This window comes from Lagopus leucura, unplaced genomic scaffold (assembly GCF_019238085.1).
Source record: "Lagopus leucura isolate 7727_CA_CO unplaced genomic scaffold, USGS_WTPT01 146-1_obj-0_obj, whole genome shotgun sequence".
NCBI lineage: Eukaryota > Metazoa > Chordata > Aves > Galliformes > Phasianidae > Lagopus > Lagopus leucura.
The window spans coordinates 11,596-36,246 of NW_024962771.1; the positions used below are offsets into that span (position 1 = coordinate 11,596).

At 52.1% G+C, this 24,651-nt stretch overlaps 4 protein-coding genes and 1 non-coding gene across 10 annotated transcripts; 1 reads left to right on the top strand and 4 right to left on the bottom strand.

Annotated features, from left to right (window-relative positions):
- Positions 1 to 261: 261 nt before the first annotated feature.
- On the bottom strand, positions 262 to 12,888 carry TIA1 (TIA1 cytotoxic granule associated RNA binding protein). Of its 5 annotated transcripts, XM_042890910.1 has the most exons (12): positions 12,788 to 12,888; positions 9,251 to 9,347; positions 8,719 to 8,817; positions 8,365 to 8,419; positions 7,789 to 7,876; positions 4,458 to 4,533; positions 4,020 to 4,128; positions 3,328 to 3,423; positions 3,154 to 3,238; positions 2,880 to 3,003; positions 2,243 to 2,382; positions 262 to 1,350 (listed from the first exon to the last, which is right to left on the bottom strand). In XM_042890910.1, exons 1-12 carry the CDS (start codon positions 12,811 to 12,813, stop codon positions 1,227 to 1,229), a joined length of 1,119 nt encoding a protein of 372 aa, XP_042746844.1. In that variant the 5' UTR covers positions 12,814 to 12,888; the 3' UTR covers positions 262 to 1,226. The 5 variants fall into 5 exon arrangements, with proteins under 5 accessions (XP_042746844.1, XP_042746846.1, XP_042746847.1 ...); XM_042890912.1 differs by lacking the exons at positions 9,251 to 9,347; positions 12,788 to 12,888 and having other exon boundaries at positions 8,724 to 8,813; XM_042890913.1 differs by lacking the exons at positions 7,789 to 7,876; positions 8,365 to 8,419; positions 8,719 to 8,817; positions 9,251 to 9,347; positions 12,788 to 12,888 and adding an exon at positions 7,005 to 7,782.
- Positions 12,889 to 13,336: 448 nt separating this feature from the next.
- Positions 13,337 to 13,407, bottom strand: TRNAG-CCC. Its single transcript has one exon. It is a non-coding gene; the product is annotated as a tRNA-Gly (tRNA).
- Positions 13,408 to 13,509: 102 nt separating this feature from the next.
- On the top strand, positions 13,510 to 18,838 carry PCYOX1 (prenylcysteine oxidase 1). 2 transcript variants are annotated; one of them, XM_042890923.1, is made up of 7 exons: positions 13,510 to 13,621; positions 13,698 to 13,904; positions 15,364 to 15,538; positions 16,147 to 16,358; positions 16,683 to 16,835; positions 17,325 to 18,029; positions 18,512 to 18,838. In XM_042890923.1, the coding sequence occupies exons 1-6, from the start codon at positions 13,525 to 13,527 to the stop codon at positions 17,981 to 17,983; spliced, it is 1,503 nt and encodes a 500-aa protein (XP_042746857.1). In that variant the 5' UTR covers positions 13,510 to 13,524; the 3' UTR covers positions 17,984 to 18,029; positions 18,512 to 18,838. The 2 variants fall into 2 exon arrangements, with proteins under 2 accessions (XP_042746857.1, XP_042746856.1); XM_042890922.1 differs by lacking the exon at positions 18,512 to 18,838 and having other exon boundaries at positions 17,325 to 18,428.
- Positions 18,839 to 19,460: 622 nt separating this feature from the next.
- Positions 19,461 to 21,066, bottom strand: SNRPG (small nuclear ribonucleoprotein polypeptide G). Its single transcript, XM_042890924.1, has 4 exons — positions 20,976 to 21,066; positions 20,782 to 20,804; positions 20,484 to 20,608; positions 19,461 to 19,635 (listed from the first exon to the last, which is right to left on the bottom strand). Exons 1-4 carry the CDS (start codon positions 21,005 to 21,007, stop codon positions 19,585 to 19,587), a joined length of 231 nt encoding a protein of 76 aa, XP_042746858.1. The 5' UTR covers positions 21,008 to 21,066; the 3' UTR covers positions 19,461 to 19,584.
- A 1,442-nt stretch (positions 21,067 to 22,508) lies between these two features.
- FAM136A (family with sequence similarity 136 member A) lies at positions 22,509 to 23,702 on the bottom strand. Its single transcript, XM_042890919.1, has 2 exons — positions 23,558 to 23,702; positions 22,509 to 22,745 (listed from the first exon to the last, which is right to left on the bottom strand). The coding sequence occupies exons 1-2, from the start codon at positions 23,690 to 23,692 to the stop codon at positions 22,557 to 22,559; spliced, it is 324 nt and encodes a 107-aa protein (XP_042746853.1). The 5' UTR covers positions 23,693 to 23,702; the 3' UTR covers positions 22,509 to 22,556.
- Positions 23,703 to 24,651: the final 949 nt, after the last annotated feature.

Consider the following 24,651-nt stretch of genomic DNA (forward strand, 5'->3'; position numbering starts at 1 on the left):
TTTCCCAGCTGCTCCCCCAGCCTGGAACCTCCACGTTCATCGCACGGCTCCACAGAGGGGTTTTCCGTTTGCTTTCTTTTTGTTGTTTGTTTTGTTTTGTTGTTTTTAAACAGTTTCTTAAAAACAAAGTGAGGATGATTTGTATTCACAGACTACCAAGGTGTATATTTGATATCCACATGCAAAAAAAAATAATATATATATGCATAAATCAAGAACTCGGCGTCCTACCTTTAAATAAAGGAAACGTACAAAGTCGGCTATGTTTGTGCAAAATATTAATTTGCTAAAATATTTTACATAATCAGTACATGTAAATGTAGAAATCGATTTAAAAAGGAAAAAGAAACAAAAAAAACCCCAGCAACAACCAACAAAGTGAGGAGCTGGTTGGTAGAATTCGTCACATTTTCAGCGAGTTGTAACGGGGTTTCCCTGCAGCAGCAGAGATGGGGATCCTCTGCCATCGGCGAGGTGGAGGCACCCCTTCACACCCCGCAACGTCGGGTCGGTGGGCACCGATGGGGGGATGGAGGTCGTAAGGCAAAGGCTGAGCAAATGAACGGGTAGAAAACGATGTAAACTAAGAAGCCAGGCTCTGCAAGAGCCGCTCGGATGGGAGGGGAGGGATGGACGCTCTGTATAAGAGGCTCTTTGAGAAGAGGGCTGTGCAGAAGCTGAGGGCAGAGAGCCTCCAGGACCCCACACCATTTTGGCTTTTTTTTTTTGTTTTTTTTTTTTTGTTTTTTTTTTTGTACAACAGCTTTTATAATACATTGTAAATCGTTCGGAATGCAAACCACAACCGCACGCTGCTCCCGAGGGAATAATAATTAAAAAAAAAAAAAAAAAACAAAACCAAAAACAACAAAACAACAAGTCTGACGTTGTGCAATTTGCTGCCCCCCAGTTTAAGCGGCAGCAGTCCCTGCAATTTGCTGTGTTTCAACAGTGGGCCGTTAAGAAACACATCTAGAAAAGAGGAAAAGAAGGCAATGGTTGGCAGACATCCAGCATCTCGTTTTTGTGTTTTTTGTTTTTTTTTTTTTTCTTTAAACAACGTGGATGACAACTTCACGATTAAAAATGTTTTTTTTTTTTTCCTTTTTCTTTTCTTTCTTTCTCTTAAATAAATACATTGCATCTGATGCTTGCACTGACTTGATCTGACACATCCCTGTGACGCTGCTCGAGCCCCACCAGCACCCAGCTGCGGCGTTGGGTTCTCACTGTGTCTCAAATCCTGCCACTCGGTACCCGGCCTGGTTTGTCAGCACGCTGCCATTCTGCCCCTGGGGGGGCTGAACGCTGTAGTTTGCTCCCATCCACGCTGCTGATGACTGTGTCTGACTGTTGGGGGAGAAACAGCGCGTTAAGGAATGAAGGGATGACACTGCAGGGGATGAAAGGGACATCTGGAGATCCTCCCCACACAAAGCAGTTTCTCTCTGTTGGTTGTGGTGTATCAAGGCAGGCAGAGCCCAGAAGGCCTGTGCTACTATTGCTTAAAAGCTGATAAATAAGTGTTGTGTGTCCCTTGCTTCCCTTTGCGTTTAGTTCTGAGTCAAGCCTTTGAAAGGGTGGATAACAGCAGGACAAGGGGTTTGAAGGTGAGGGAGGGGAGATTTAGGCTGGACGTCAGGGGGAAGTTCTTTGGTTTGAAGTTGAAGGAGGGGAGATTTAGGCTGGATGTCAGGGGGAAGTTCTTTGCACACTTTGAGAGTGGTGAGATGCTGGAACGGCTGCCCTGTGATGCCCCTTCCATCCCTGGAGGTGTTCGAGGCCAGGTTGGACGGGCAGCCTGCCCTAGTATTAAATATGGAGCTTGGCAGCCCTGCCTGCTGGAGAGAAATAGGAGCTTCATGATCCCTGAGGTCCCTTCCAACCCAAACTGTGCTGTGATGATTCTATGATCTGAGACAGCCGTTACCAGCGTTGAGTGACAACAGCAGAACAGTTCCACACTGGCAGCACAATGAGCAGAATCCACATTTACAAGTCGATGTGCTAAAGCTCAATGTCGTTTGGAAAATAATTGGAATAAGAAATAAGAATTCATCCGCTGCTGCCCCAACAAAGGCACACGAGGAGAGCTCTCCTATGCACTCCTCAGCATTCGCACAGCACAGGCATTGCTACACCTAACAACTTCACACACTGCAGCCTCAGAACATCACCTCCCTTACAGGAAAATCCCTGGGATGTGACTTCAAGCTTGGGAAAGCACAGAGCATGTACTCACTTGAAGCCCTGCTGGTTCCACGCCTGCCCGTACATCCCATAGGCGGGGACCTGCCACCCGTTGGGCACGTACTGCCCCAGCTGCGCGTTGCCATACCACTGCCCCCACTGCCCGTAAGCCTGAGGGTATCCAATTTGATTCTGCAAGGACAAAACGTGTTAGGCACTGCCTGAGAACACGGCTCAGCTGCTCACAGTGCACCGTGCTTCGGATTGAAAGCTTACAAGTGAAACAACACTGAAATGGAAACACAGATATCTAGCAGGACGCTCTTCAGAGAGCACAAGTTTCATTACTGAAGACCCCCAGTGTTTTGTGTGGGGTCTTTGCTTTCTCAGAGCCCAGAGTTTTCTCACTGAGGCCCAGGAAAGAGGAACAGCAGCAGCGTTTCCTTCCGTGGCACAGAGAAATGCCACGTGCAGGACAGCCTCCAGCAAATCTGCTTCAAAATTTTACCTCATTTTTTCCTTAATAAGATCTCAAAGGATCTGTAATCGCTTTAGAGAAACACCCAGCCATGAAATAAAGAGCAGCCCCACGTCAAACCACCACGTGCCACAACAGCCACTCAGCAGGTTTCTAATGCAGGACTAATGTCACACAGCCATTTTGGACAGAGTGGAGGAGCACTTCTGACCTGCTGCACCGGGCTGACCATGTCAGGCGTCTCCTTCCCCCAGTAGCACTTCACCACGTGGCCCTCGATAGTCGTCCCATTGACAGAGACGATGGCGTGCGCGGCGCTCTCGTGAGAATTAAACCTGTTGGGATGGAAATGGTGCCAATGGGAACCATACCAGAAGCGTTACAAGCAGGCTGAGAAGCCTGCTGTTAGAACCCTCTGGTTAGGCACACAGCCACTCGTTTTCATTACATTCTTCCACCTGATGTGTGAGTGCACGACAGCCTACCGTACAAAGGAGTAGCCTTTATCTGGGAAGACTCGGATTTCCATTATCTGCCCGAATGGAGAGAAGGTCTGGCGCATTAACTGCTCTGCAACAAGAAGCAGCACAACGCCAACATGAGGTCACACAGTTATCTGGAGTCATTCCGTGTAACAACGTGCTCTGGGGACACCATACCTGTCAGGCCTGAAGTGACGCCTCCACAGTACACGGTGCAGTTGCTGGGGCTGGACTGATTGACCACGTCATCGTAAGACAGTTGTTTGGTGTTTGCTTAAAAGAGATTTGCAAGAGTTTGTTTTTTTTTCAGTTGATCATGGAGCTGTTCTGATCCCATCCTAAGAGCGAGGAACCGTGCTGACAGAGCTGGTGAAACGCTGTGAGCACAGTCAGCATTTTCACTTGGGTTTGTCTGGCTGCCCACAGCCACCCGCTCCTATTTAGGATGGGCTGCTAACGACAGGGACACTGCTGTGGAATGAAGTTCACGTGTCAAGCTTATCAAGGCACGCTTCATTTCCAATCTCTCTCATGGAAATGCTTTAATACAGCCCCTCTGGCTTTGCATCACAAAAGGAAGCCATAGTCCAAGAGAGCGAAGTTAAAACAACCCCACATTCATCCCAGCAGTCCTGACAGGGAGCAGCTTTCCAGAGCATGCAGAGCCAGCAGGAAGCCCTGGGTGGCAGTGGAAATACAGCTGTTCTAGCTCAGGAAGTTGATCTGTTCACCGTTTTGAATCAAGAATGTTTGCTTTTGAGCACCCACTTTCCCCTCTCCCACAGCTGCCAATTGCCTGGAGCTCACAATTCTCTCCTCCTCCCTGTGTGTGTGGTATAAGGTTTGCTTTTGCACATGCAAACACTCACATTCGTATGTACTCTTTGGAGCTGGAGGTTTTCTCGTTGCCCAGTTTGTTCTGATTTGCCTTCCACCGAGCCACTGGCCGCCCATCTGCTGAATAGCATTCTCTGCATCCTGTCCACAAGAGAGAAAAAACACTCACTTACTCCACTGCTGGCTCACTGTGGAAGCCTGAGCATCACCAATGTCCCTAACCAAGAAGGAACGCCTGAGTAGCACAACTCTCCATCCAGGCTCACTGCTGGTTTTCTTCCCCACCTCTCACACCCACGACAAATCAGCGGGTTACAAAGCCATCCCCACCCTCAGCACGAGGGGAAACTGAGGACGTTTCGTTCCTGGGGAAGCCAGGAGCAGATGAGGACCAAAATTACTCCTTTTCTGCAGCTCGTACTGAAGATTCCCCCCCCCCCCCCCCCATTTCCAGACCGGGCACAGCTTACCCATTTATTGAAGAAGGAGACGAAGCCATAGCCTTTGGATTTGCCCGTTGCCATGTCCTTAACCACCCGTGCATCTCTAGAAAGCAGAAACAAGAGCCAGCTCAGCACCTCACAAAGCCGGCCCGACTAAACTCGAGTCACACTTACAGCTCATTTTCACCTTCCACCTTTACTAAAGTCAACTGTTTCTTGCACCAGCAACACAGTCAAAGCAAACGGCTTGGTTTCTATACAGAACTTTACTACTGCTTTGCCAGGTGGTAGCAAAATTAAACTTAATTTCGTAAACATGCAAATCAATAGCTTCTCTAACAAAGGTAGGTACTTTACGACAGTTGTTTCCGCTTCAAAAGGCTTTTACATACTGTTAAAGCACAAAGCATGGTCAAAGCAGCTATTCCAAAGGATCACTTAAGCCACTAACATGAGCTGAACGGCTCTCTTTAACCATGCAATCGTTACACTCAGCTCCTTTGCCAACACATTCTACCCTACTCATTCAAAATATTAAATAGAAAAAATGAAAAAAGAGAGGAATTAAAAGGCATACGTCGCCTGTTAACTGAATTCTTTAATTTTCTCTGGTCAATTCGTGACCCCCTTTTGGGACTGTGGGCAGCTGTAAATTTTGAGAGATTGACATTTTCAGAAATTATTGAAGAAAACACCGAAACATTTACGTTTTAAACTAGACATTACAAATAATTCAAAGCGCGTTTGTACAACAGCAATCATACAGGACTGATTGGAAACTACAAGATATTGTAAAAAATAATAATAATAAAAAAAAAGAAGGAAAAAGAAAAGAAAATATTTATAAAAGTAAATAAGAAAACTACAACGTTTGTCCACTGTGAACTGTAGCTTGTAGTTAGCCATGGCAATTCTGTCCATTCTTCAGAGACACTCTGCAAAATAACCAGAGCCCTATTATTTGAGATTGAGTTAAGAAGAAACCCAGCTACAAGAGCTAAACCCCCACTCAAGAAAAGCCACTCGACAGCACTTCTCAGGCAATTTGTGTCCAGCTTAGCCAGGGGCTGCGATGCTCTCCAGGCCACCCCTCCTCCCCCCCCACACGGAACAAGCATTAAAGAACAGAAAGCAAAACAGAAAACCGGTCAGCAAGTCATGCAATGGAACTTAGGTCTGCATAACATGAGAGGGTTCAGAGAAACCAGTGTAACATGGGCACAACACGTAGCATTCCGACTGGCCGGAGGAGTCGCAATGAAGAGGGGGTTGTTGCACCACTTCATTAAGCCTCACAGTAACTGCAACTGCTGCACCCCGAGCTGTGGTGCACGTAAGCCTACAGCACTGACCCGAGGAAAATGCCTCTTCCAACGCCAGCAGCGTTCTTTCTTTTCTGTTTGCAACACCTCCCCCCTCCCTTTTGTTTTGTTTCTCCTTCCTGGTCTGAATTTGGGTAGGACAAATTGCCTGAGAAGAGCCACGCTGGTACTCTTAGCTGGTTTGCTCTCAACAGCCTAAAGAGGGAGGGGGGGAAGAACTCATCTCTACTTACCCTCAACTGAAAACTTTGAAAATAAGACTTGAGAACAAGTGAAAACATGCGTACAGTAAGCAGAAAAGGAAACCACAATGAATGTGTGCTTTTACAGTGATTAAAAAGTTCAGATGCAAAGAATTACCAACATTTCTTTATGGGCTAATCATGCAGTAGTTCAACCTTGGTTTCATATATATATATACACACATAAAAAAAGAGCTCAGTTTAACACCAACGTTAAAAAAAATCATAACAGATCGGGAAATATTCCATTAGCACATTTCCAGAAAGGAAGTCACTGATGAGGAACAGATTAGGTCAAATAGCTTCAATCGACTGCTGACGAGATGGCAGCAGTGGTTTTTTTTTTGGGTTTAGTTCCACCAACAGAAAACCAAGGCCCCTTCTGCTCTCCCTGACCCCTGCATGTTGGGAACAGGACTTTCAGGGAGTCGTAACAGGAACGATTTCTTTTTGGCCTGTCCATTTAAGGCAGGGCGAGTCACCAAGCTTTCAGCCTGCTCTACAGCTGCGTGCTGAGCACCACAAAAGCAGCAGCTCGCTTGCCTTCTCCCCACCCCAGCTGGGAAAGGGTCCTGATGCTGTGTCCTAAAGGGCTTTGCTTTCGGGGGCTGTGTTTGCTGGAGAAGCCTACTGGAAGGCACCTGAGGAACCCAGAGCTGAAGCAGCTTGGGGAAATTCCTTCGTAGCTCCACCACGTTCACACCGACGCAGCTGCCTGCTGCTCCCTGCCTTTCCTACCCTTTCCAGCAGCAAAGTGCCAGTGCAAACCCATTTTAGAGTCCCTGGGCCCTTCCATCCACACCGCATTTGGCCATGAGGATAAACTGACTCTGCTTATGAGCCTGACCCTCTGAGTTTCCTAGGGGATACGAGTTGAGATTTAGAGTTCTCTGAAGCGAATGACATTCAGATCACATGGTTTTTCTTAATTGTATCAAAGAGGAAATCAAGCTGGCATTAACAAGCGTAACACACTGGACTCTGAGGGAAAAACAAAAAAACAAACTTACTTCAATTAAAGGCTGCACTACACAACACTCCAAAGCACTCTACGTTCTCTTACATCACCATCAAGAAACTTCAATGTCCAGTACAGACAACACTACAAGGAAAATTAATGGTTTACATTTGGAGGATGGAAAGAACGAACTGCTCCTTACTCTGCTACACCCTGAGTCCAACAGACTGGCAGGCAGAGCTGCAGCCACCCCTTGGTACCACGTTCTCCTGTCACACTACTGCTCTGCACGGCCCATGAGTGTGACTCCAAAGCTGCCCCGTGCTTTTGGCCAAACACCTGGAGGCCAAACACTGGGTGCCACGAGGCTGCAAAGGGTTCATTTTTGGGGGGGGGGGAGGGGGGGGATTTTAACTGCCACAAATGGCTGCTGCTGGTGAAAACCCAAGGCCTCGTGAGGTGTGAGCATGCAAACGGGCTCACTCACAAACCATACAGCGTGATGCTGACGTGACTGCGGAGAGGGCAACTGAAACGTGTAACCCCACATTCAGGAATCATTTTTTTCCAGTGTTGCTTTGCTAAACAATGTGAGGAGTATGAAACCGAAGCATGTCGTATGCGACCTTTCTAGGAAAGCAGAAGAAGCTTCTAGAAAGAAATCTCTTTTCACAGCCCTGCTTAATGCTCAACCATTCAGAGTCCGGGCGCTGTATGAACAGATGAATTTGTTCTCCTGCACTGGGTCAACTTTTGGTTTTTACTTACTGAAATAAGAGGCTGCCTCCATTTAGGAGAGAGAACTTTTAGTTCATTTATCCTATCCAATTACTTACGATATTCTTCCAAACGGAGCAAAAGCTGCTTTTATATCTTCAGTTGTAATTTCAGGACTGAGGTCTCCAACAAAGACATGGAAATGGTCTTTAGGGGAAGAAGAAAAAAGGATATCAGGTTTCTAAGGCAGGACATTGTGTGGAACCTCGCTAAGATGCCCGACTGAACACCACAGGATATGCAGAACAAATCAAAACAACACCTTGCATCGCAACGCTTTGCTGTTGAAGAATTTGAGTTCTCAAAAGCCAACAGTTTTGGTTGCTCAGCCGTTACACCACGTGAATTCAGTGCGTGAATCCGTGTGGAACTGAGACCGAAGGCCTTGGGGTGGTCAGTGGACACCCCTGAGATTTCATTCTATGTTTAAGAAGATACAGTTACCTCGTGGAGCCGCGTGCTGACAGCGGTACTACCTGACGACAAAGATCACATCTGTTCTGAAGTTCATTAACGCAAATCATCCAGTGGTATCTCAGGATTATCACAAAACATCACTGTGTGATGCATTGGGTTCATGTTTCAAAGCTACCCGTGCAAACGAAGGGATCACTGCGTGCCCGAGGGACACTTACTGCTCGTGTCTTTCTTCTGGCTGCTGGGAGTCGTTGCCCAGTTCACTTTGACCTCCTGCAAACACCAGTTGGCCATCGGTTAGATCAAGCACGTCACAGCTGAGCACAGACACCACCAGCACTTCATTCTGACGCTACAGGGAAGCCAGGCATGCAGGCCGGGTGAAAGCTTCTATTTAAGACACGTTTCTTGGCGTTTTGCTTGGCTGGGTGGGGTTTTTCTTGCAGGGAGTGGGGAGTTCACTGAGGTGCCCAACATTTGCAGTGCATCCATTTCAAATGCCATCATCCCACACCAGCTGAGGCAGCCCGTGCTCTCCAGCTCCAACTCACCCTGTAGACATGACAGCTTACCTTACCCATTATCTTCCGGCCATTCATGGCAGCCAGTGCCGAAGCCGCGTGGCGATGCTCATAGAACTCCACAAAACAATAGGGATCATTTCCAGCTGTCTGATAGAAAAGAGAAAGATTTGTGACCACCAGCCCTTCAGGCTGCCTCCTCGTTATCACTCTCAGTGCCTTAGCCATGAAATCTGAGCAGCTCCAAACGAACAGGCTCTGTCACTGCAGGCCAACACCACACACAGCACGCTAATGGCGCTCCACGAGCGTTCAGCCCCGCTTTAAAAAGGTAAAAGTTGGCCCAAAAGAATCTACCATACAAGGTCTGTATGTTATTAAGCTGTCCTATCCCTTTCAAAATGCCCACTCATCCTTCAATATATCAGGTATGAGTCAGAAAACGTCACAACGTTTGTGATGGTGAACTCCCACCCCAGCACATGCCCAGAACTCGTACTGCCAGAAGGATCCTAAAAAGCACAAGGGCCCAAAGCCATTCGCTACAAGAGAAGGGAAATAATAATTAATTGAAGTCTCTTACATCCATGATCATTTTGCAGTTTTTGCATGGTCCAATCTGGCTGAACAGCTGGAGGATCAGAGCTTCTGTCACATCTCTGGACAGGTTCCCCACGTATCTGTAAGGTGAAAGGAAAGGTTAGAAGTGCAGATGTTCCCACAGGAGGGGGATGCAGAGAAAAGTGCAGCAACCCTCTCCATGCACGGATTGCAAGAGCCACAACTAGCAGGAGCTCTTGCTCTCTCCCTTTTTAAACATTAGCACAGTGTGGATAATAAATAAGCCGCGGCACCAGGCAGCAACACGCTCTCATGTGATTTTTCTAGGGCTGAGCTTACAGCAGTTTCCTTGTAAGCGCAGGTCTGTGCCACGACCTTTGCACTAAGGCTGCATTTTCACCTCGATAAGCAGCTGCTGCACGAAGCATTCCCTGCCTGCAGGTTGGCTCGAGCTGGAAAGCAAAGGATTTGGCCAACAGATCTCTTGGGAGCACCACGAATTTCTGCACGGCCGCAGTCCTCTCAAAATGCAGGAACACGCACGTATGCAGAGATAAATATGTACACATACGTGTAATTAGGACCTGTGTAACCACACGCCAGGGATCCCACACGCCTCTGCTGCCCGTCTGTGTGGCAGCACGTCTGAAGAGCTTTTCCAACCCACAAGCTGCCAAACCACCATAAAAGCACAGCAACACCACCGAGTGGGCCCGGATTTAGGGGAAAAGCACAGAGCTGCACCCCCTCCGAGCAACACAGCAGGCTGTTTTCCCCCATGTACTCAGCAGCAAGCTTAAGCCACGCTCTCTGTGCTGTCCTTAAGCGGTTTAAACACACTCAAGCTTCGATAAGCATCTGCAAGTTTCTTTGCAGCTCTGCTCTCCCAGCCTGGACCTTGGACTGCGCCGCTGCTTAAGAAATTAGTGCCAGGCAATGGCATTGAGGCCGGCCCCACCAGCAGCAGGATCTCTCCTGCACAAGTCTTCTCACATCTTTCCCCTCTCTGCTTTCTGCTATTTGGATTCTCAGGTGCTTCTTTGCAGGTCACACACAAGGCAAATCATGCAGACAACTCCATCCACCCAGGGCAGGTTGATCAATCTGCATCTTCTTGTGAAGTGCTCCCAAACCAGTGGCTGTTTGCACTCCCTCATCTTTTTATAAACACAAAACAAGTCCAAAGCGCACGTATTCGAGAAGCACACGGGGAAACTACAAACAAGAGCTCTTTGTAAAGTTCAAAAACGCGGAGCTGTAACCACCCCTCGCATTCATCACTGCTGGAGGGGGGCTTTCCAAGATGGTAAGCGGCCATGGGAAAAGTGGTGTTTATCCAGGAAAACATTTCTGTGGTTAATATGGCTCCTAATGTCCCCCTGGATACCCAAGCACTGACATCTGCCCTGCTAGAAACGGGTTACGTGGACGTCACTCCGACAGGACCTCATTTCCACCAGCACCTCCTATAGAAATGCTCATCCATCACATCATTAACATACATCTCAGAGCCACGCTGGCAGGCAGCTGCATTTCAGCCTTCCAAGAAACCCATCTGAACCTCACACTGCGTAACTGAGCTCGTGACAGTCCCTCTGCGTGACTCCAGAACGTCAGGATTCGGAGAAAGCCAGCTCCTGGCATATTGCTCAACAGCCAGCTCAGCAGAAATGCTGCCGTGCTTGTGCAACACGTGCTGCAGGACGGAGAATTCATTCCCTAGAGCATGAGCTGCATTCTGCTGAGACCACTTGGCTGCAGACAACAATTTCACTAAGGGGAAGGGGGAAAACATTCTGCTAAATAAACACACCGGCATGCCAACAGGTCTGACCCATGTTTGTGGATGCTAAGAATAGTTTAAGGACAACAGGATCATACATGTGCCCAAAACAGAGTAGCTGGCACAAGTCACGTAAGAACCTTGTTTTCCTCAAGTCACCCAGGGGCAAATTTTCCTCCTGCTTTGGCAAGATCCCTTTTCCCTCACTCAATGATTACAGAATGGCTTGGGTTGGAATGGATCTCGAGGATCACCAAGATCCAAACCCCTGCAGCCGCCAGGGCCACCAACCTCCAGATCTGCTACTAGACCAGGCTGCCCAGGGCTCCATCCAACCTGGCCTTGAACACCTCCAGGAATGGAGCATCCACAGCCTCTCTGGGCAGCTGTTCCAGCACCTCACTGCTCTCCCAGTGAAGAAATTCCCCCCTATATCCTGACAGTGTACATTCTTGGGCTGACAAAGATCATGACAGCATAATATAGAGGTGGAAGTGAATCCCAGGACTTCACCAAGATCCAGACAGGGGAATCAATGCAGGACGTGCCTGCCAGGCTAAGGAGGGAGCTGCACAGCTCAGCTCAGCACCTCATCCCTGTGTGTTGCACCAAAACCCAAACACCTCCTGACAGAGATGGGTGTCAGCTGCATGAGTGGGGCCAGAAAGTTTCCTGTAATTAGAGGAGCTCTGTGAGTTTAGCAAGGCAAGGAACTGCCTACCAGCCACCGTTAGCTGCTCCCTTGGCTGTGAGAATCACAAAATCACCAGGGCTGGAAGGGACCTCAAGGATCATGAAGCTCCAACCCCCTGCCACAGGGGGGGGTTTGGGGCAGGGCCACCAAACTCCACATTGAACAGCAGCCCAGGCTGCCCAGGGCCCCATCCAACCTGGCCTCCAACACCTCCAGGGATGGACAGGGCATCACAGCCTCTCTGGCAGCTGTTCAGCCCCTCCCTGCTCTCACAGCACACAACTTCCCCTGACATCCAACCTCCAGCTGCCCTCCCTCCATTCAAACCATTTCCCCTCGTCCTGCTGCCATCTCCCCTTGCACAGAGCTGACTCCCCTCCTGCCTGCAGGCTCCCTTCAGGCACTGCAGGCTACACTGAGGTCACCCCGCAGCCTTCTTTTCTCCATGCTGAACAAGCCCAGCTCCCTCAGCCTATCCTCATAGGGGAGGTGCTGCAGCCCCTGATCATCTTTGTGGCTCCTTTGCACCCTCTCCAGCAGCTCCCTGTCTTTTTTGTACTGGGGGCTCCAGCCCTGGACGCAGTGCTGCAGATGGGGCCTCACATGAGCAGAGTAGAGAGAGACGATCACATCCCTGTCCCTGCTGGTCACCCCTTATGCTGAAGTTATCCTTATGGAGCTGAGCAGCTTTAAGTCCCACAGCTCTGCGAGCTGACAGCGGCAAAACAACACAGGGCCCATGGGCGCACGGGGGTTGGATGCTCTCAGAGATGTACGGGGGAGCAAAGCACGGGAAAAGACAAATCTGCAGCGGGAAAGGGGCTGGGAGACGTGGGCTAAAAAGGCCTCAGGGGGCGGGTGGGGAGGGATGAATACTGAGGGGGGAACAGCGCGGGCAAACAAGGCCCCTCAGGGCCGGCCCCACAGCCTGCAGCAGGCCCAGGCCGCTCCCTTCGCTCTGAGGCGGCCCCGGGTCCCGCGGAGCTCGGATCGCCAGGCCGCGGCCGCGCTGAGGAGAGCCCGGGGCCGCCCCTCCCCGCGGGGCCGTGAACAATAGGCGGTCTCGCCCCCTCCACACTCACAGGGTCTTGGGCATTTCATCCTCCATGGTTGTTGTGGTGGCGTCGCCGCCTGCCGCCGACCCACCGCCCGACCCGGCTCTTCGCACCGAGCCGGCCCCGAGGCCCCGTCACCGCGTGGGCAACGCGACCGCCGCCGGCCCCGCCGCGCCCTGAGCGCCGGACAATAACCCCGGTGGTCCTCGCAAGATGGCGGCGGGCGGGCGAAGGGGCCCGGCCAGCACTGCGCATGCGTCCGGAGGAGGAGCCAATAGCGCTCGCCCCCTCAGGCGCCGGTCCGCAGCGCAGGCGCAGTAGCGCTACGCTAAGCGCACATGCACACTGGGGTGTATGTGGGAAGGGGGAAGTGTGTGCTATGTGTACGCATGCGCGTTGCGGGGGTAGGGATGGAGAATTGGCGGCGTGTCAGCGCGCTGTGCTTTGTGAGCTCTTTCTGGCCGTGCCAGCTTCCTCCCTCGGGCAGAAGCGATAAAAGAAGAGAGAGAAGTACAGTCAGTCAATAAAATAATTTAGAATCAAAAGTTTAAGTTGGAAAACAAAAAAAAAACTACCTGCGCCGCCCGGGAATCGAACCCGGGTCGCAAGAATGGGAATCTTGCATGATACCACTACACCAGCGGCGCTGCTGGGTGGTGGTGTCCGTAGGATGCTTTAAATCCTCACGTCCGCTCCGCCTCTGAGCGGCCAAGGGGCGGGCATGAGGCCCGGCCCTGCACAGCACGGCTCAACAGAGCAGCGCCATGCCGCCCCGCCGCCTCCTGCTCCTCCTGCTCCTCGCCGTTCTCTGCCCGCCGGTCCCGGGCCGCGGGGAGCAGCGCGCTGCCCCGGGGAAGATCGGTACGGAGGGACCGCTGCGGGTTGGCGGGAGGGGAGGTTCACTCTTTAATTCTAACGCTGTGCTCCGCTCTCACAGCCGTGATCGGCGGCGGCATCGGGGGGACGGCGGCCGCTTATTTCCTGCGGCAGAAGTTCGGGAGGAGCGTGCGGATCGAGTTGCTGGAGCGGGGGGAGGTGGGCGGCCGCTTGGCCACGGTGGAGATGGAAGGGGCGAGCTACGAGGCGGGGGGATCCGTGCTGCACCCCCTCAACCTGCACATGAAGCACTTCGCCAAGGAACTGGGTGAGTATCCTGCAGCCAGTGCACGGCGGGGGGCTGCCCCTCTGCTATGGGGTGAAGGCTCCGCATCCCACCCCACGTCTCCGCCCCATAGCCGCGCACGGCCGAAGTCATCTCAGATCATGGCCTGGCGCTGTGTCAGATCCCGAGGTCTCGTTGGTTGCTGACAGCCCTCGTTGTGCCCTCTGATGTTGAGACGCTGCAGTGGGTCGAGGGCCGCTGAAAGTCGAAGTGCTGCAGCTGGCTTCTGTGCTTGTTGGTCGCAGTTCAGGAGGAGAAGGCTCCTTCGGTGTCCTTTTATGTCAAGGTCAACCATCTGATGGAGTGAAAGAAGCCATGCTCTGCTATCTGTTTGCATTTAAGCAAAGCTTTCCACACTGTTTCTCACTTAGAATCATTCAGTTGGGAAAGACCTCAAAGCCCAGCCCATCCCACCGTGCCCTCTGTCCGTGTTCCTCCATACAACACTTACCATTAAACACCTCCAGGGACGGTGATCCCCACTGCAAACACCTTCCTGGGCATAAATTGCTCCTAATATCCAACCCGAACCTTCCCTGGTGCAACTTAAGGTCATTACCTCTTATCATGTTACTGCTATGGGTGAGCAGTTGGCTGATGGTTGGGCCCAAAGGGTTTTGGGCAGTGGGGTTCCATCAGGCTGGTGGCTAGCAGGGTTCTCCATTTTGGGACCAGTTCCCTATAGGAGTTGGGATCAATGATCCTTATGGGTCCCTTCCAACTGGGGATGTTCTGTGATCCTTGTGATGTGGATGATTCTTGTTCTGTAATTCAGTGGTGTGGATGTGGGACTGGAAGGTGTCTCGAGTGAGTTGGCTGACGATACTGAACTGGGAGAAGGAATTGCCTTCATCAAGAGTGGAGAGGCCTGGGCAAATCAGAGGGCTGGGCAGACCTTCACCCACGTGAAGTATAACAAGAGCAAGTGCTGATTCTGGGAACAGAGCAGCCCTGGGTGTATGTACAGACTGGAGGAGGAGGAATGGGCAGAGTGAAGAGCCATGGTTGGACCAGATGGTCTTAATGGCCTTTTCTAAGCTTAATGATTCTCATCCTACAGCAAGCTGAACATGAGTCATGAGTGTGCTCAGGCAGCCAGAAAGGCCAGATGTACCCTGGGGTGCATCAAACAGCATTGCTGGCGGGTTGAGGGAAGGGATTGTTCTGCTCTACACCTCACTGGTAAGGCCTCACCTTGAGCACTGTCTGCAGTTTTGGGCACCGCAGTACAGAATGGACATAAAACTGTCAGAGAGTGTCCAAAGGAGGGCTGCAGAGATGGTGAAGAATCTAGAGGGGAAATGTATGAGCAGCTGGAGTCTCTTGGTTTGCTCAGCCCAGAGAAGAGACTGAAGGGAGGTATCACTGCAGCCTGCAGGGATATTCAATGGCTCTGTGACTCACCTCTCATTAAATCACCTTTGTTCACCCTTTCCTCCAGGCCTCCCTGCTCTCCCTGTCCCTGGCAACCTCATGGGCATCTATAACGGAGAGGAGTTCGTCTTCGAGGAGAGCAGCTGGTACATCATCAACATCCTCAAGCTGCTGTGGCACTATGGGTTCAGCCCCCTGCGGATGAACATGTGGGTGGAGGACATCTTGGACAAGTTCATGCGGTAAGGCAGCTGCTCAGCCGTGTTTACGAGTGGCAGAAATGTTAGGGGAGGTCGTGGAGGGGGATGGCTGATGGGAAAGGTGAATGAGAAGGTTGGCACGAGTCTGCCATTCTGTTTTACCTGCTGCTGAGCTGCAAAAACTGGTGAAATCACCCAACTGAAGAACAATTCTCTGGTTGTCCACTGCTGCCAACCCTTTCCTAAGGAAAAAGGTCAAGATTGGTGCTGTCACCTTGTTAGGGACACTAAAAGAGGCAGTGTGCTAGTGGCGGGTTAGAGATTGCAGTGTCCATTGGACTTTAGCACCTGGGTGCTAGAGATCCTTGGATTTGTAACTGCACAAAGTGCTTTTATCAGGAAAGGTGAGCAGATGATCATTTTAGGCCCTTGGAATTTAGGCTGGAAGGAGGAGCGCTGCTGCTCCAACCAAACACCGTGAGGCTCTTGGGAGTCCTACGCCAGAAGGCACGCGAAGTTCTCCTCAGCTTCCAAGGGCCACAGAGATAATCAGCAGCAACTGAACTTCCGTTCCCTTCCCAAGATAAGATGCCTTGGGTAACCCACACGTGGTGCAGCTGTTAGATGCATTTCCTTGTCTCTGGTTAAAGGATCTATCGCTACCAGACACACGACTACACCTTCAGCACTTACGAGCGCCTCTTCCACGCCCTTGGAGGGAACGACTTCACCCAGATGTTTAACCAAACCATCGATGAAGCCATGCAGAAAGCCAGCTTTTCCCAGAAGTTCATAAATGAGATGGTCTGTCCGGCCATGAGGGTCGATTACGGGCAAGGTGTCAACATCAATGGTTTTGTAGGTGAGCATCTTGGTGTGCTTCAGGTGATGCCATGTGCTTTGGGATTCCTGTCCCTGGGCTGGGCAGATGCTGGCAGCAACCTATTTATTCCTGCTGTGGAACAATTCCTCCTACTGTTAAGCAGCACCCTCCCTTGCTGGGTTACTGGGTTACTCTGGCAAGCGAGCAATTGCTTGCTAACATGACCTACTTAGCCCTTGTCCTCATTCAAGCTCTGTGTCCCGTTGGGATGTTTTCTCCTTTCATTTTCCACGTGATGTTTTGAGTGGTCCCCTACAAAACGGTGCTGAACAAGCAGTGCTAATGATTGTGGTTTCCTTGTAGGTGCCGTGTCTCTGGCAGGGGCAGGATCAAGCCTTTGGTCAGTGAAAGGGGGAAACAAACTTGTCTGCACTGGTCTTATTTACGCCTCGAAAGCAGATGTTATCGCTGGTACAGTTGTGTCTATAGAGCCCAAAATCAGGAAGAGATCCACAGGTGGGTCCCGTTTGCTTTCCCTTTGGTGGGGGGGGGGAATAGCCAGCTCTGGCAGCTACACGCTGACCTTTGCTCCTGGCAGACCAAAGCAACAGCCTGGGCTTTCTTTGGTCTTTTACAATGAAAACTGTGCCCTGTTTAAAGCCTCAGATCACGGCCCTGCCATCAGCTAATCTTATACTGCTCAAACAAGCCTTGGTTCACAGCAAGGCATAATCACAGAATCACAGAACGGCCAGGGTTGGAAGGGACCTCAAGGATCATGAATCTCCAACCCCCCTGCCTCATGCAGGGCCACCAACCTCCACGTTTAATGCTAAACCAGGCTGCCCAAGGCCCCATCCAACCTGGCCTTGAACACCTCCAGGGATGGACGGGGCATCACAGCCTCTCTGGGCAGCCTGTGATGGCAATCAAAACATGTTTGTCAGAAGTACAGCTGAGGTGGAACAGCATCACTGAGCTCTTCACCCCTCCTGTCTTCCCCAGGGGACCCAGTTCACCTCTACCACGTCACCTACGACACGCCGTCAGGACAGACAGGGGACATCTATGACATCGTTGTCATTGCTGCTCCTCTGAACCGCAAAATAGCCAACATCACCTTCAAGAACTTCAGCCCTCCGGTCCCAGAGTTCTCCAGTCCTTACCAACAGACCGTGGCCACGTTTGTGCACGGCCGCTTAAACGCCTCCTTCTTTGGTTACCGGGACCCATCCGCCTTTCATCTGGGTGCCATTTTCACTACAGAAAATCCCAAACTGTTCATCAACAGCGTGGGGATCGTATCTCCTGTGGAAAACAGAGGCAGCGAAGAAAAGCCACCCTTGCAGTCAGCAGTCTGGAAGATATTCTCAAAGGAAGAGCTCACAAAAGAGCAGATGAACTTGCTTTTCTCCTCCTACGACTCCGTCAAGGTGAAGAAGTGGCTGGCGTACCCCCACTACAGCCCCCCAAATAAATTCCCACCTATCATCCTCCATGACAACATCTACTACCTGAATGGCATCGAGTGGGCTGCGAGTGCCATGGAGATGAGCTCCATTGCAGCCAAAAACGCCGCGCTGCTCGCCTACCACCGCTGGTACGGCAACGCAGACAAGATCGACCAGGAAGATTTGTATGAGAAACTGAAAACAGAGCTTTGAGCTGAGTGCCACCACGGCCCCCAGAGATACAGGTCGTGTGCTGAAGGTGTGTAGTCGCAACTAAAAGGAATAAAGGAGGAGCTGGGATGGTGTGATTTTATTCTAACTTCTCACTTAGCATCGGAGGAGGAGGAAACATCCAGCCAGCTCCAGACACAAGCTGACTTGAACTGCTGTCACAAAGTGGGGGGCAGTTCCCCAAGTGGGCTGGCCCTCCCTAAAGCAAAGCCTTCAATCTGTCCCTCTGTAAGATAACCAAGGTGTTTTACATGCCATATTGACCCCAAAGTGTCCTTCAGATCCTACCGAGCCCAGGATCTGCATCACTGTGATTAACTGAGCGTTGTTCCCTTAGACCTGTGCATGTCGCTTTGCCTCTCTGGATATCTCTCCATCAGGGGGGGAAATAAGCCAGCTTCTTAGCATTAAATCTCTCTGCCTCCGCTTTTTTAAAAGGGTGTATTGAGGAGCCCTTGGGGTGGGACTGGTGCAGGGGAAATGGTGAACACGTTCTTTACTTTCATTCAGAACAAGTTCTGCAGCTGGGGGAAGGAGGAGAGAGAAGAACAGAAGCAGACCTGTGCAGGAGTTGCCAAAACAAGTGGAAAACAGGCAAAACACACAGAGCCTGTACTTCTCTTCCATCAAGTTTTGGAAGCGTCAGCTGCTTGGATGACCTAAAAACGACAGCAGGGCAGCAGTAGTTTGTAGCAGATAAACTCTTCTGTCCCATGACTGGATCTAATATTGCTGAACCTCACCCACGTCTAACTATGCAGTAAATAGGATGTTGCCATTACAAACAGAAGTAATGCACTGGTTTGAATATAAGCCAGAGGCGTTGCCTTGAACTGGTGCCTGTGTCACTCGCGTGGTGCTGTTTTGGTGCTGTCTCTCAGAGCTGCTGCTCGGTCCTCCATCAACAGAGCTCTCCTGTACCAGCAAGATGTGCTTGCTTAGCTCAAATTCTCACTAACAAGCCTCCACTAGGCACTGCCTCACACTTGTTGTGCTGGGAAAGATGAACACGCTTGATTAAAGCTAAACTGCAGGACTTGCAGTGAGATTAGCAACCTCACTGCTGGTCTGCGCGTGCTGGAACACGATTCAGCTCTTAGAAGCTTGCTGGTGCCTTGGGGTCAGTGCTTTGTTCTGTCTGCTTCACCCCCTGGGCTGCTTGGAGGCAACCAGAACAACCAAAAACACTTTTGCCTCAGCACAGAGGTGAAGATCACCACGAGCTTGCAGGCAAACACTTTAGCTGGAGAGATATTTCAGTCCCCTCCACTCTTTACAGAGCAATGCCAGAAATAGAAGTGTCACAGCCTGTTATTTATGGGGGGGGGAAAGACACAGGCAGTAACATCTGAACATCTGCTGGAAGAAATGAAACTGCCTGAAAGTCCTCCCCCCACTGCTGCACTCACAGAGTTAACTGCCCCAGGCCTCAGTTACACCAAGTACAGCTTACACAGGGTTACACCAACCAGTACAAAATTTATTTAACAAAAAAAATAAGCTTACACTTGTGGTTGCTTCACTAGGTTCGAGTGAGTAAACAAAACACAACAGGGTCGGGTCCCTACGGGGTTCCTCTGCCACTATACTCGTTCCAAAGCTTCCAGCATGATGATGCTGTTTCCTCGTATTACCTACAAAGAGAAGTTGGCAGTAAGAGGTGAGATGAAGCACACTGTTACCCACAGCACAGAAGGTTCTCTTTCCCTCTATCTTTTCCTCCTGAAAAGCTGCACAGCACACGCAGCTCCAAGAACTGAAGCGAATCACGGAACTGTAGGGGCTCGTGGCAGCAGTCAGCCTGCTGGAAAAGGCTCCTGCAGGAGGGTGGTGACAGAAAAGGTGGATGAGAAGCTTGACACAAGACAGCAACGCGTGCTTGTGACCTCACAGCCAACAGCATCCTGGGCTGCAGCAACAGAGGGGTGGCAGCAGGCAGGGAGGGGTTTCCCCCCCTCTGATTTGTCCTCCTGCATCCAAGCCTGTGGCCCTCAGCACAGGAGGGATGTGGGGCTGTGAGACAGGGTTCAGAGGAAAGCCATGAGGATGCTCAAAGAGCTGGAGCACATCTCCTGTGAGGCTGTGACAGGCTGAGGGGGCTGGGCTTGTTCAGCAAAAGCTATGAACACACATCACTGGGGTCTTCCAGTACTTTAAGGGAGCTTATAAACAGAAGAGAGAGTGACTTTTTACATGAGTAGATAGCGATGGGACAAGGAGGAATGGTCTTAAACTAAAAGACAGGAGATTTAGGTTAGATGTCAGGGGGAAATTCTTCACCATGAGGGTGGTGAGGTGCTGGAACAAAGGAGCTTCGGGTTCCCCATTCCTAGAGGTGTCCAAAGCCATGGATGGGCACTGGTAGGCCTGAGCTGGAGGGGGGCACACAGCCCAGGGCAGGAGGTGGGACTGGGGGGCTGTAAGGTCTCCCTCAACCCAACCATACTGTGATGCTACAACCCCCAGCTCCCCCAGCACTCACCACCATGCCGATGTTGTTCTGCTGCCCGCCGGGCGCCATCTCCACGCACTCATCGATCACCAGGTTCATGAAGGGGTCGAAGCCCCGCAGGATCCCCTGCACGTGGCGGCCGCCATTTAACTTCACTACGAGAAACGGGATCATTGCGAACCAATGCGGGGGGAAGGGGTGGGGTGGGAATCAGCTCAAAGGGCAGCGTCAGAAGGAAGGGGACCCGGGGCTGCGTGCCTGCGGGGGCAGCTGGAGCTCAGAGGGCAACACCTTCCCCCCCCCCCCCCGGTACGGCAGTGCGACTCACGTGACAGCTTCTTGTCCATGAACCTGCAACGAGAGCGGAACAGGAGGAGGCCGCGTCAGTGTGGGGTCGGGGCCGCCATCGCTGAGAGCCTCACCGGACCCGGACCCGGACCCGGACCCATGACCCTCCCGTGCCGCTGGGACCACCTCAGACCCCGCTGCTCCCCCTCAGCCCCCCCGCGGCCCGCCTCTCACTTCTTCAGCTCGGGTGGATGCGCTTTGCTCATGGCGTCTCCTCAGCGCCGCTGCCGCTCGCGCCGCGCTCTGACGTCATCACGTCGCCCGCTTAGCCAATGGAAGCCCCGCCCCTCTTCCCGCCACCCCTCGCGCCTCGCCGGCAGCCAATAAGAGCTCTCGATGGGGGGGTGCGCATGCGCGCTGGGAGAGATTCCCGGCTCGCGCACAAGCAGTGGCGCCATCCAGCACGTGCGTGGGAACCTGCAGCTCTGCTGCTCAGCATGGGCTGCACTGCGTGCACACCGCACTGCACGCCCAGCACACGCATCGCATTGTATGCACACTGCATTGCACGCCCAGCACAGCACACACACTGCACTGCATGCACACCACATTGCGCTGCATGCGCACTGCACTGGATGCCCAGCACACACACACTGCACTGCATGCACACTGCATTGCACACCCAGCACAGCACACGCACTGCACTGCATGCACACCGCATTGCATGCCCAGCAAAGCACACACACTGCACTGTGTGCACATTCACTACAGCACACACACTGCACCACATGCACACCACACTGCATGTCCACTATAATATGCCTCATTGCACCTGTTACACCTCATTGCACACTGTTGTACACGCACTGCACTGCATGCATGCCATTACACACACACTGTATTGCATATGCACCATTGCACGGCCACTATACTGCATGCATACTGCTGTACACCCACTGTGTTGCACCCACAGGAATCACCCCATGTCTGTGCAGTAATCCCCGGTTGCACCCACCTTGCATGCACACAAAGGCACTGCCCCACACACTGCAAGTCCTGCATGGCTCACTGTGCACTTTGCATGCCTGCATGGTTCACCCTGCACACCTTGCACAGCAGTCAGCTCACAGCTTGCACGTCTGCACCCTGCATGCTTTGCACACTTGAACACCATACCCCACGCCCTGCAGAAGCACTGCCCCACACCTTGCATACCTGCACCCTACCCTATTGCAGAAGCACCCCCCGCTCACTGCACGCTTACACCCAGCACCCCACACTCTGCCACACATCTTGCACATCTGCATGGCTCGCCCACCACAACTTGCAAACTTGCACAGCTCACCCCACGCACTGAACATTTGCACGGCTCGCTCTGCACACATCGCACAGGTGTCACCCCATGCCTTGCACACCTGTGCCCCATCCACCCATACATCCACACACACTGCACACCCATCATCCCATCTCTTCCAAAGCTTCACCCCATACACTGCATGCTTGCATGGCTTGCCCCACACCCCATAGCTTGCACACCTGCACGCCATACCTTGCGCAGCCATCGTCCCCCACTTTGCACACCTGCACCCTCTCTATACATTGCACATTTGCACGGCTCATCCCCACACACCGCACAGCCATCACCCCATACCTTGCACACACCCACCCCATGCGCTGCACTGCCACTACCCTACACCTTGCACACCTGCATCCTACATTTTGCACAGCCATCACCCCACTCCCCCAGCGCCCCTCCAGCACCACGAGTGCAGCTCCTTGCCTTTAATACCACCAGCCCCACCCCAACAGCACCCATTAGTGCTGTAGGGCTGCCAACCCATCCCGCATCCTCTTTGCCATGCCGGGCACCAGGCGCAGGTGCTCGTCCCCACAGGCAGCCACACAGGCATCGAGCTGGGATCGTGCCCTTGTCTCCCCACCGCCCGCCTCCAGGGCATCCTTGGCTCTGTCAGAGCAGTGCAGCGTGCAGCGGCTCAGGCGGTCCTGCAAGGGGACAAAGGGGCACAGGTCACAAGAATGACAGAAATATAGGGGTTGGAAGGGAGCTCTGGGGTTCCCCCAGTGTTTACATGGTGGATCGGATCCCCTCTCAGCCTTCTCATCCACAGTTGAACAGCCCTTGGGGTTCTCAGCCTCTTCCCATCATGGGATGCTCCTCTCTCTACCATCTCTATGGCTCTCCAGCAGTTTCCTGTCTGCCTGGATCTGAGGAGCCCACAGCTGGACCCAGTGCTCCAGATGTGGCCTCCTCAGGGCAGAGTGGGAGCACCTCCCTTGCCCTGCTGGCCACACTCTTTGTAATGGACCCCAAGGTCCAACTGGTCTTCTTGGCCACCAGGATGCACTGCTGACTCGTGGTCAGCCTGTGGTCAGCCACTGGCCAACTGCTGGTCAACCACTGGTCAACAGTTGGCCAATCATTGGTCAGCCACTGGTCAACTACAGGTCAACTGCTGGTCAACTACTGGTCAACAGTTGGCCAATCACTGGTCAGCTGTTGGTCAACTACTGGTCAGCTGTTGGTCAACCACTCAACTGTAGGTCAACCAGGACCCCCAGGTCCTTCTCTGCAGAGAAGGCCTTCTCCTTCTCCTCATCCAGCAGCTCAGCCCCCAGCCTGCACTGACGCATGCAGTTGTTCCTCCCCTGGTGAAGGACCCCACACTTGCTCATAAGAACCTCATCAGGTTCCTCTCTGCCCAGCTCTCAGCCTGCCCAGGTCTCACTGAACAGCAGCACGGCCTTCTGAGGTGTCACCCCCCATGATGTGTTCATGTAACCCCAAATATCCTCACCTGGAAGCGTTCCAGCTCGCCGGTGACGATGGCCTGGGCCTGGGCCAGGGGTGCATGGCAGCGCTCAATGCAACGCTGCACCTGCTGCATGGAGGCTGCTCTGTCCTCACAGCACCGTGCGCTGCAGTGGAACATGGTGGCCTGCAAAGGGTGGGCAAAAAGGCGGGGGGGTTAGCATGGTGCAGCACCCAAGGGACCCCTCCTAATGTGTGAGCAATCCAAGGTACACCCAGAAGCGCACAGAGCTGAGGGCTGCAAGGCAGGAACAGTTTGTACAGAGCTTGCACATAGGGGATGCAAACATTTTGCACAGGGCATGCTTGGGGGGGGGGGGGGTGTTGTACAAATGTGTAATGAACCATATATATACCATCATATAGATACCATCAGCCTTCTTGGCCATGGGAGCACATTGCTGGGTTGTGGTCAGCTGTTGGTCAACCATTAGTCAATCATTGGTCAACCATCAGTCAACCACTGGTCAACTACTGGTCAACCATCAGTGTCAACTGCTGGTCAACTGCTGGTCAACCATCAGTCAACTACTGGTCAACTGCTGGTCAACCATCAGTTAACCACTGGTCAACTGCTGGTCAGCTGTTGGTCAACCATTAGTCACCCACTGGTCAATTGCTGGTCAACCATCAGTCCACTACTGATCAACTGCTGGCCAACCATCAGTCAACCACTGGTCAATTGGTGGTCAGCTGTTGGTAAACCATTAGTCAACTACTGGTCAACTGCTGGTCAACCATCAGTCAACCACTGGTCAATTGCTGGTCAGCTGTTGGTCAACCATCAGTCAACCACTGGTCAACTGCTGTTCAGCTGCTGGTTAACCAGGTCACCCAGGTCCTTCTTCACAGAGCTACTTTGCAGCAGTTCAACCCCTAATCTAGGGGGCTGCACACATTTTGCACAGGGGAGGCACCTGGAGGACACCCAGCTGGCACACAGAGCATGCACTGGGGAGGGGAGGGGGCACAAAGTCTGTACAGGGCAGGGCATCATGCACTCGGGATGGGTATCACCAAGTTTGCACAGGGCACAAAACCTTCCCGGGGGGATGCACAAATCTTGCACAGGGCGTGCAC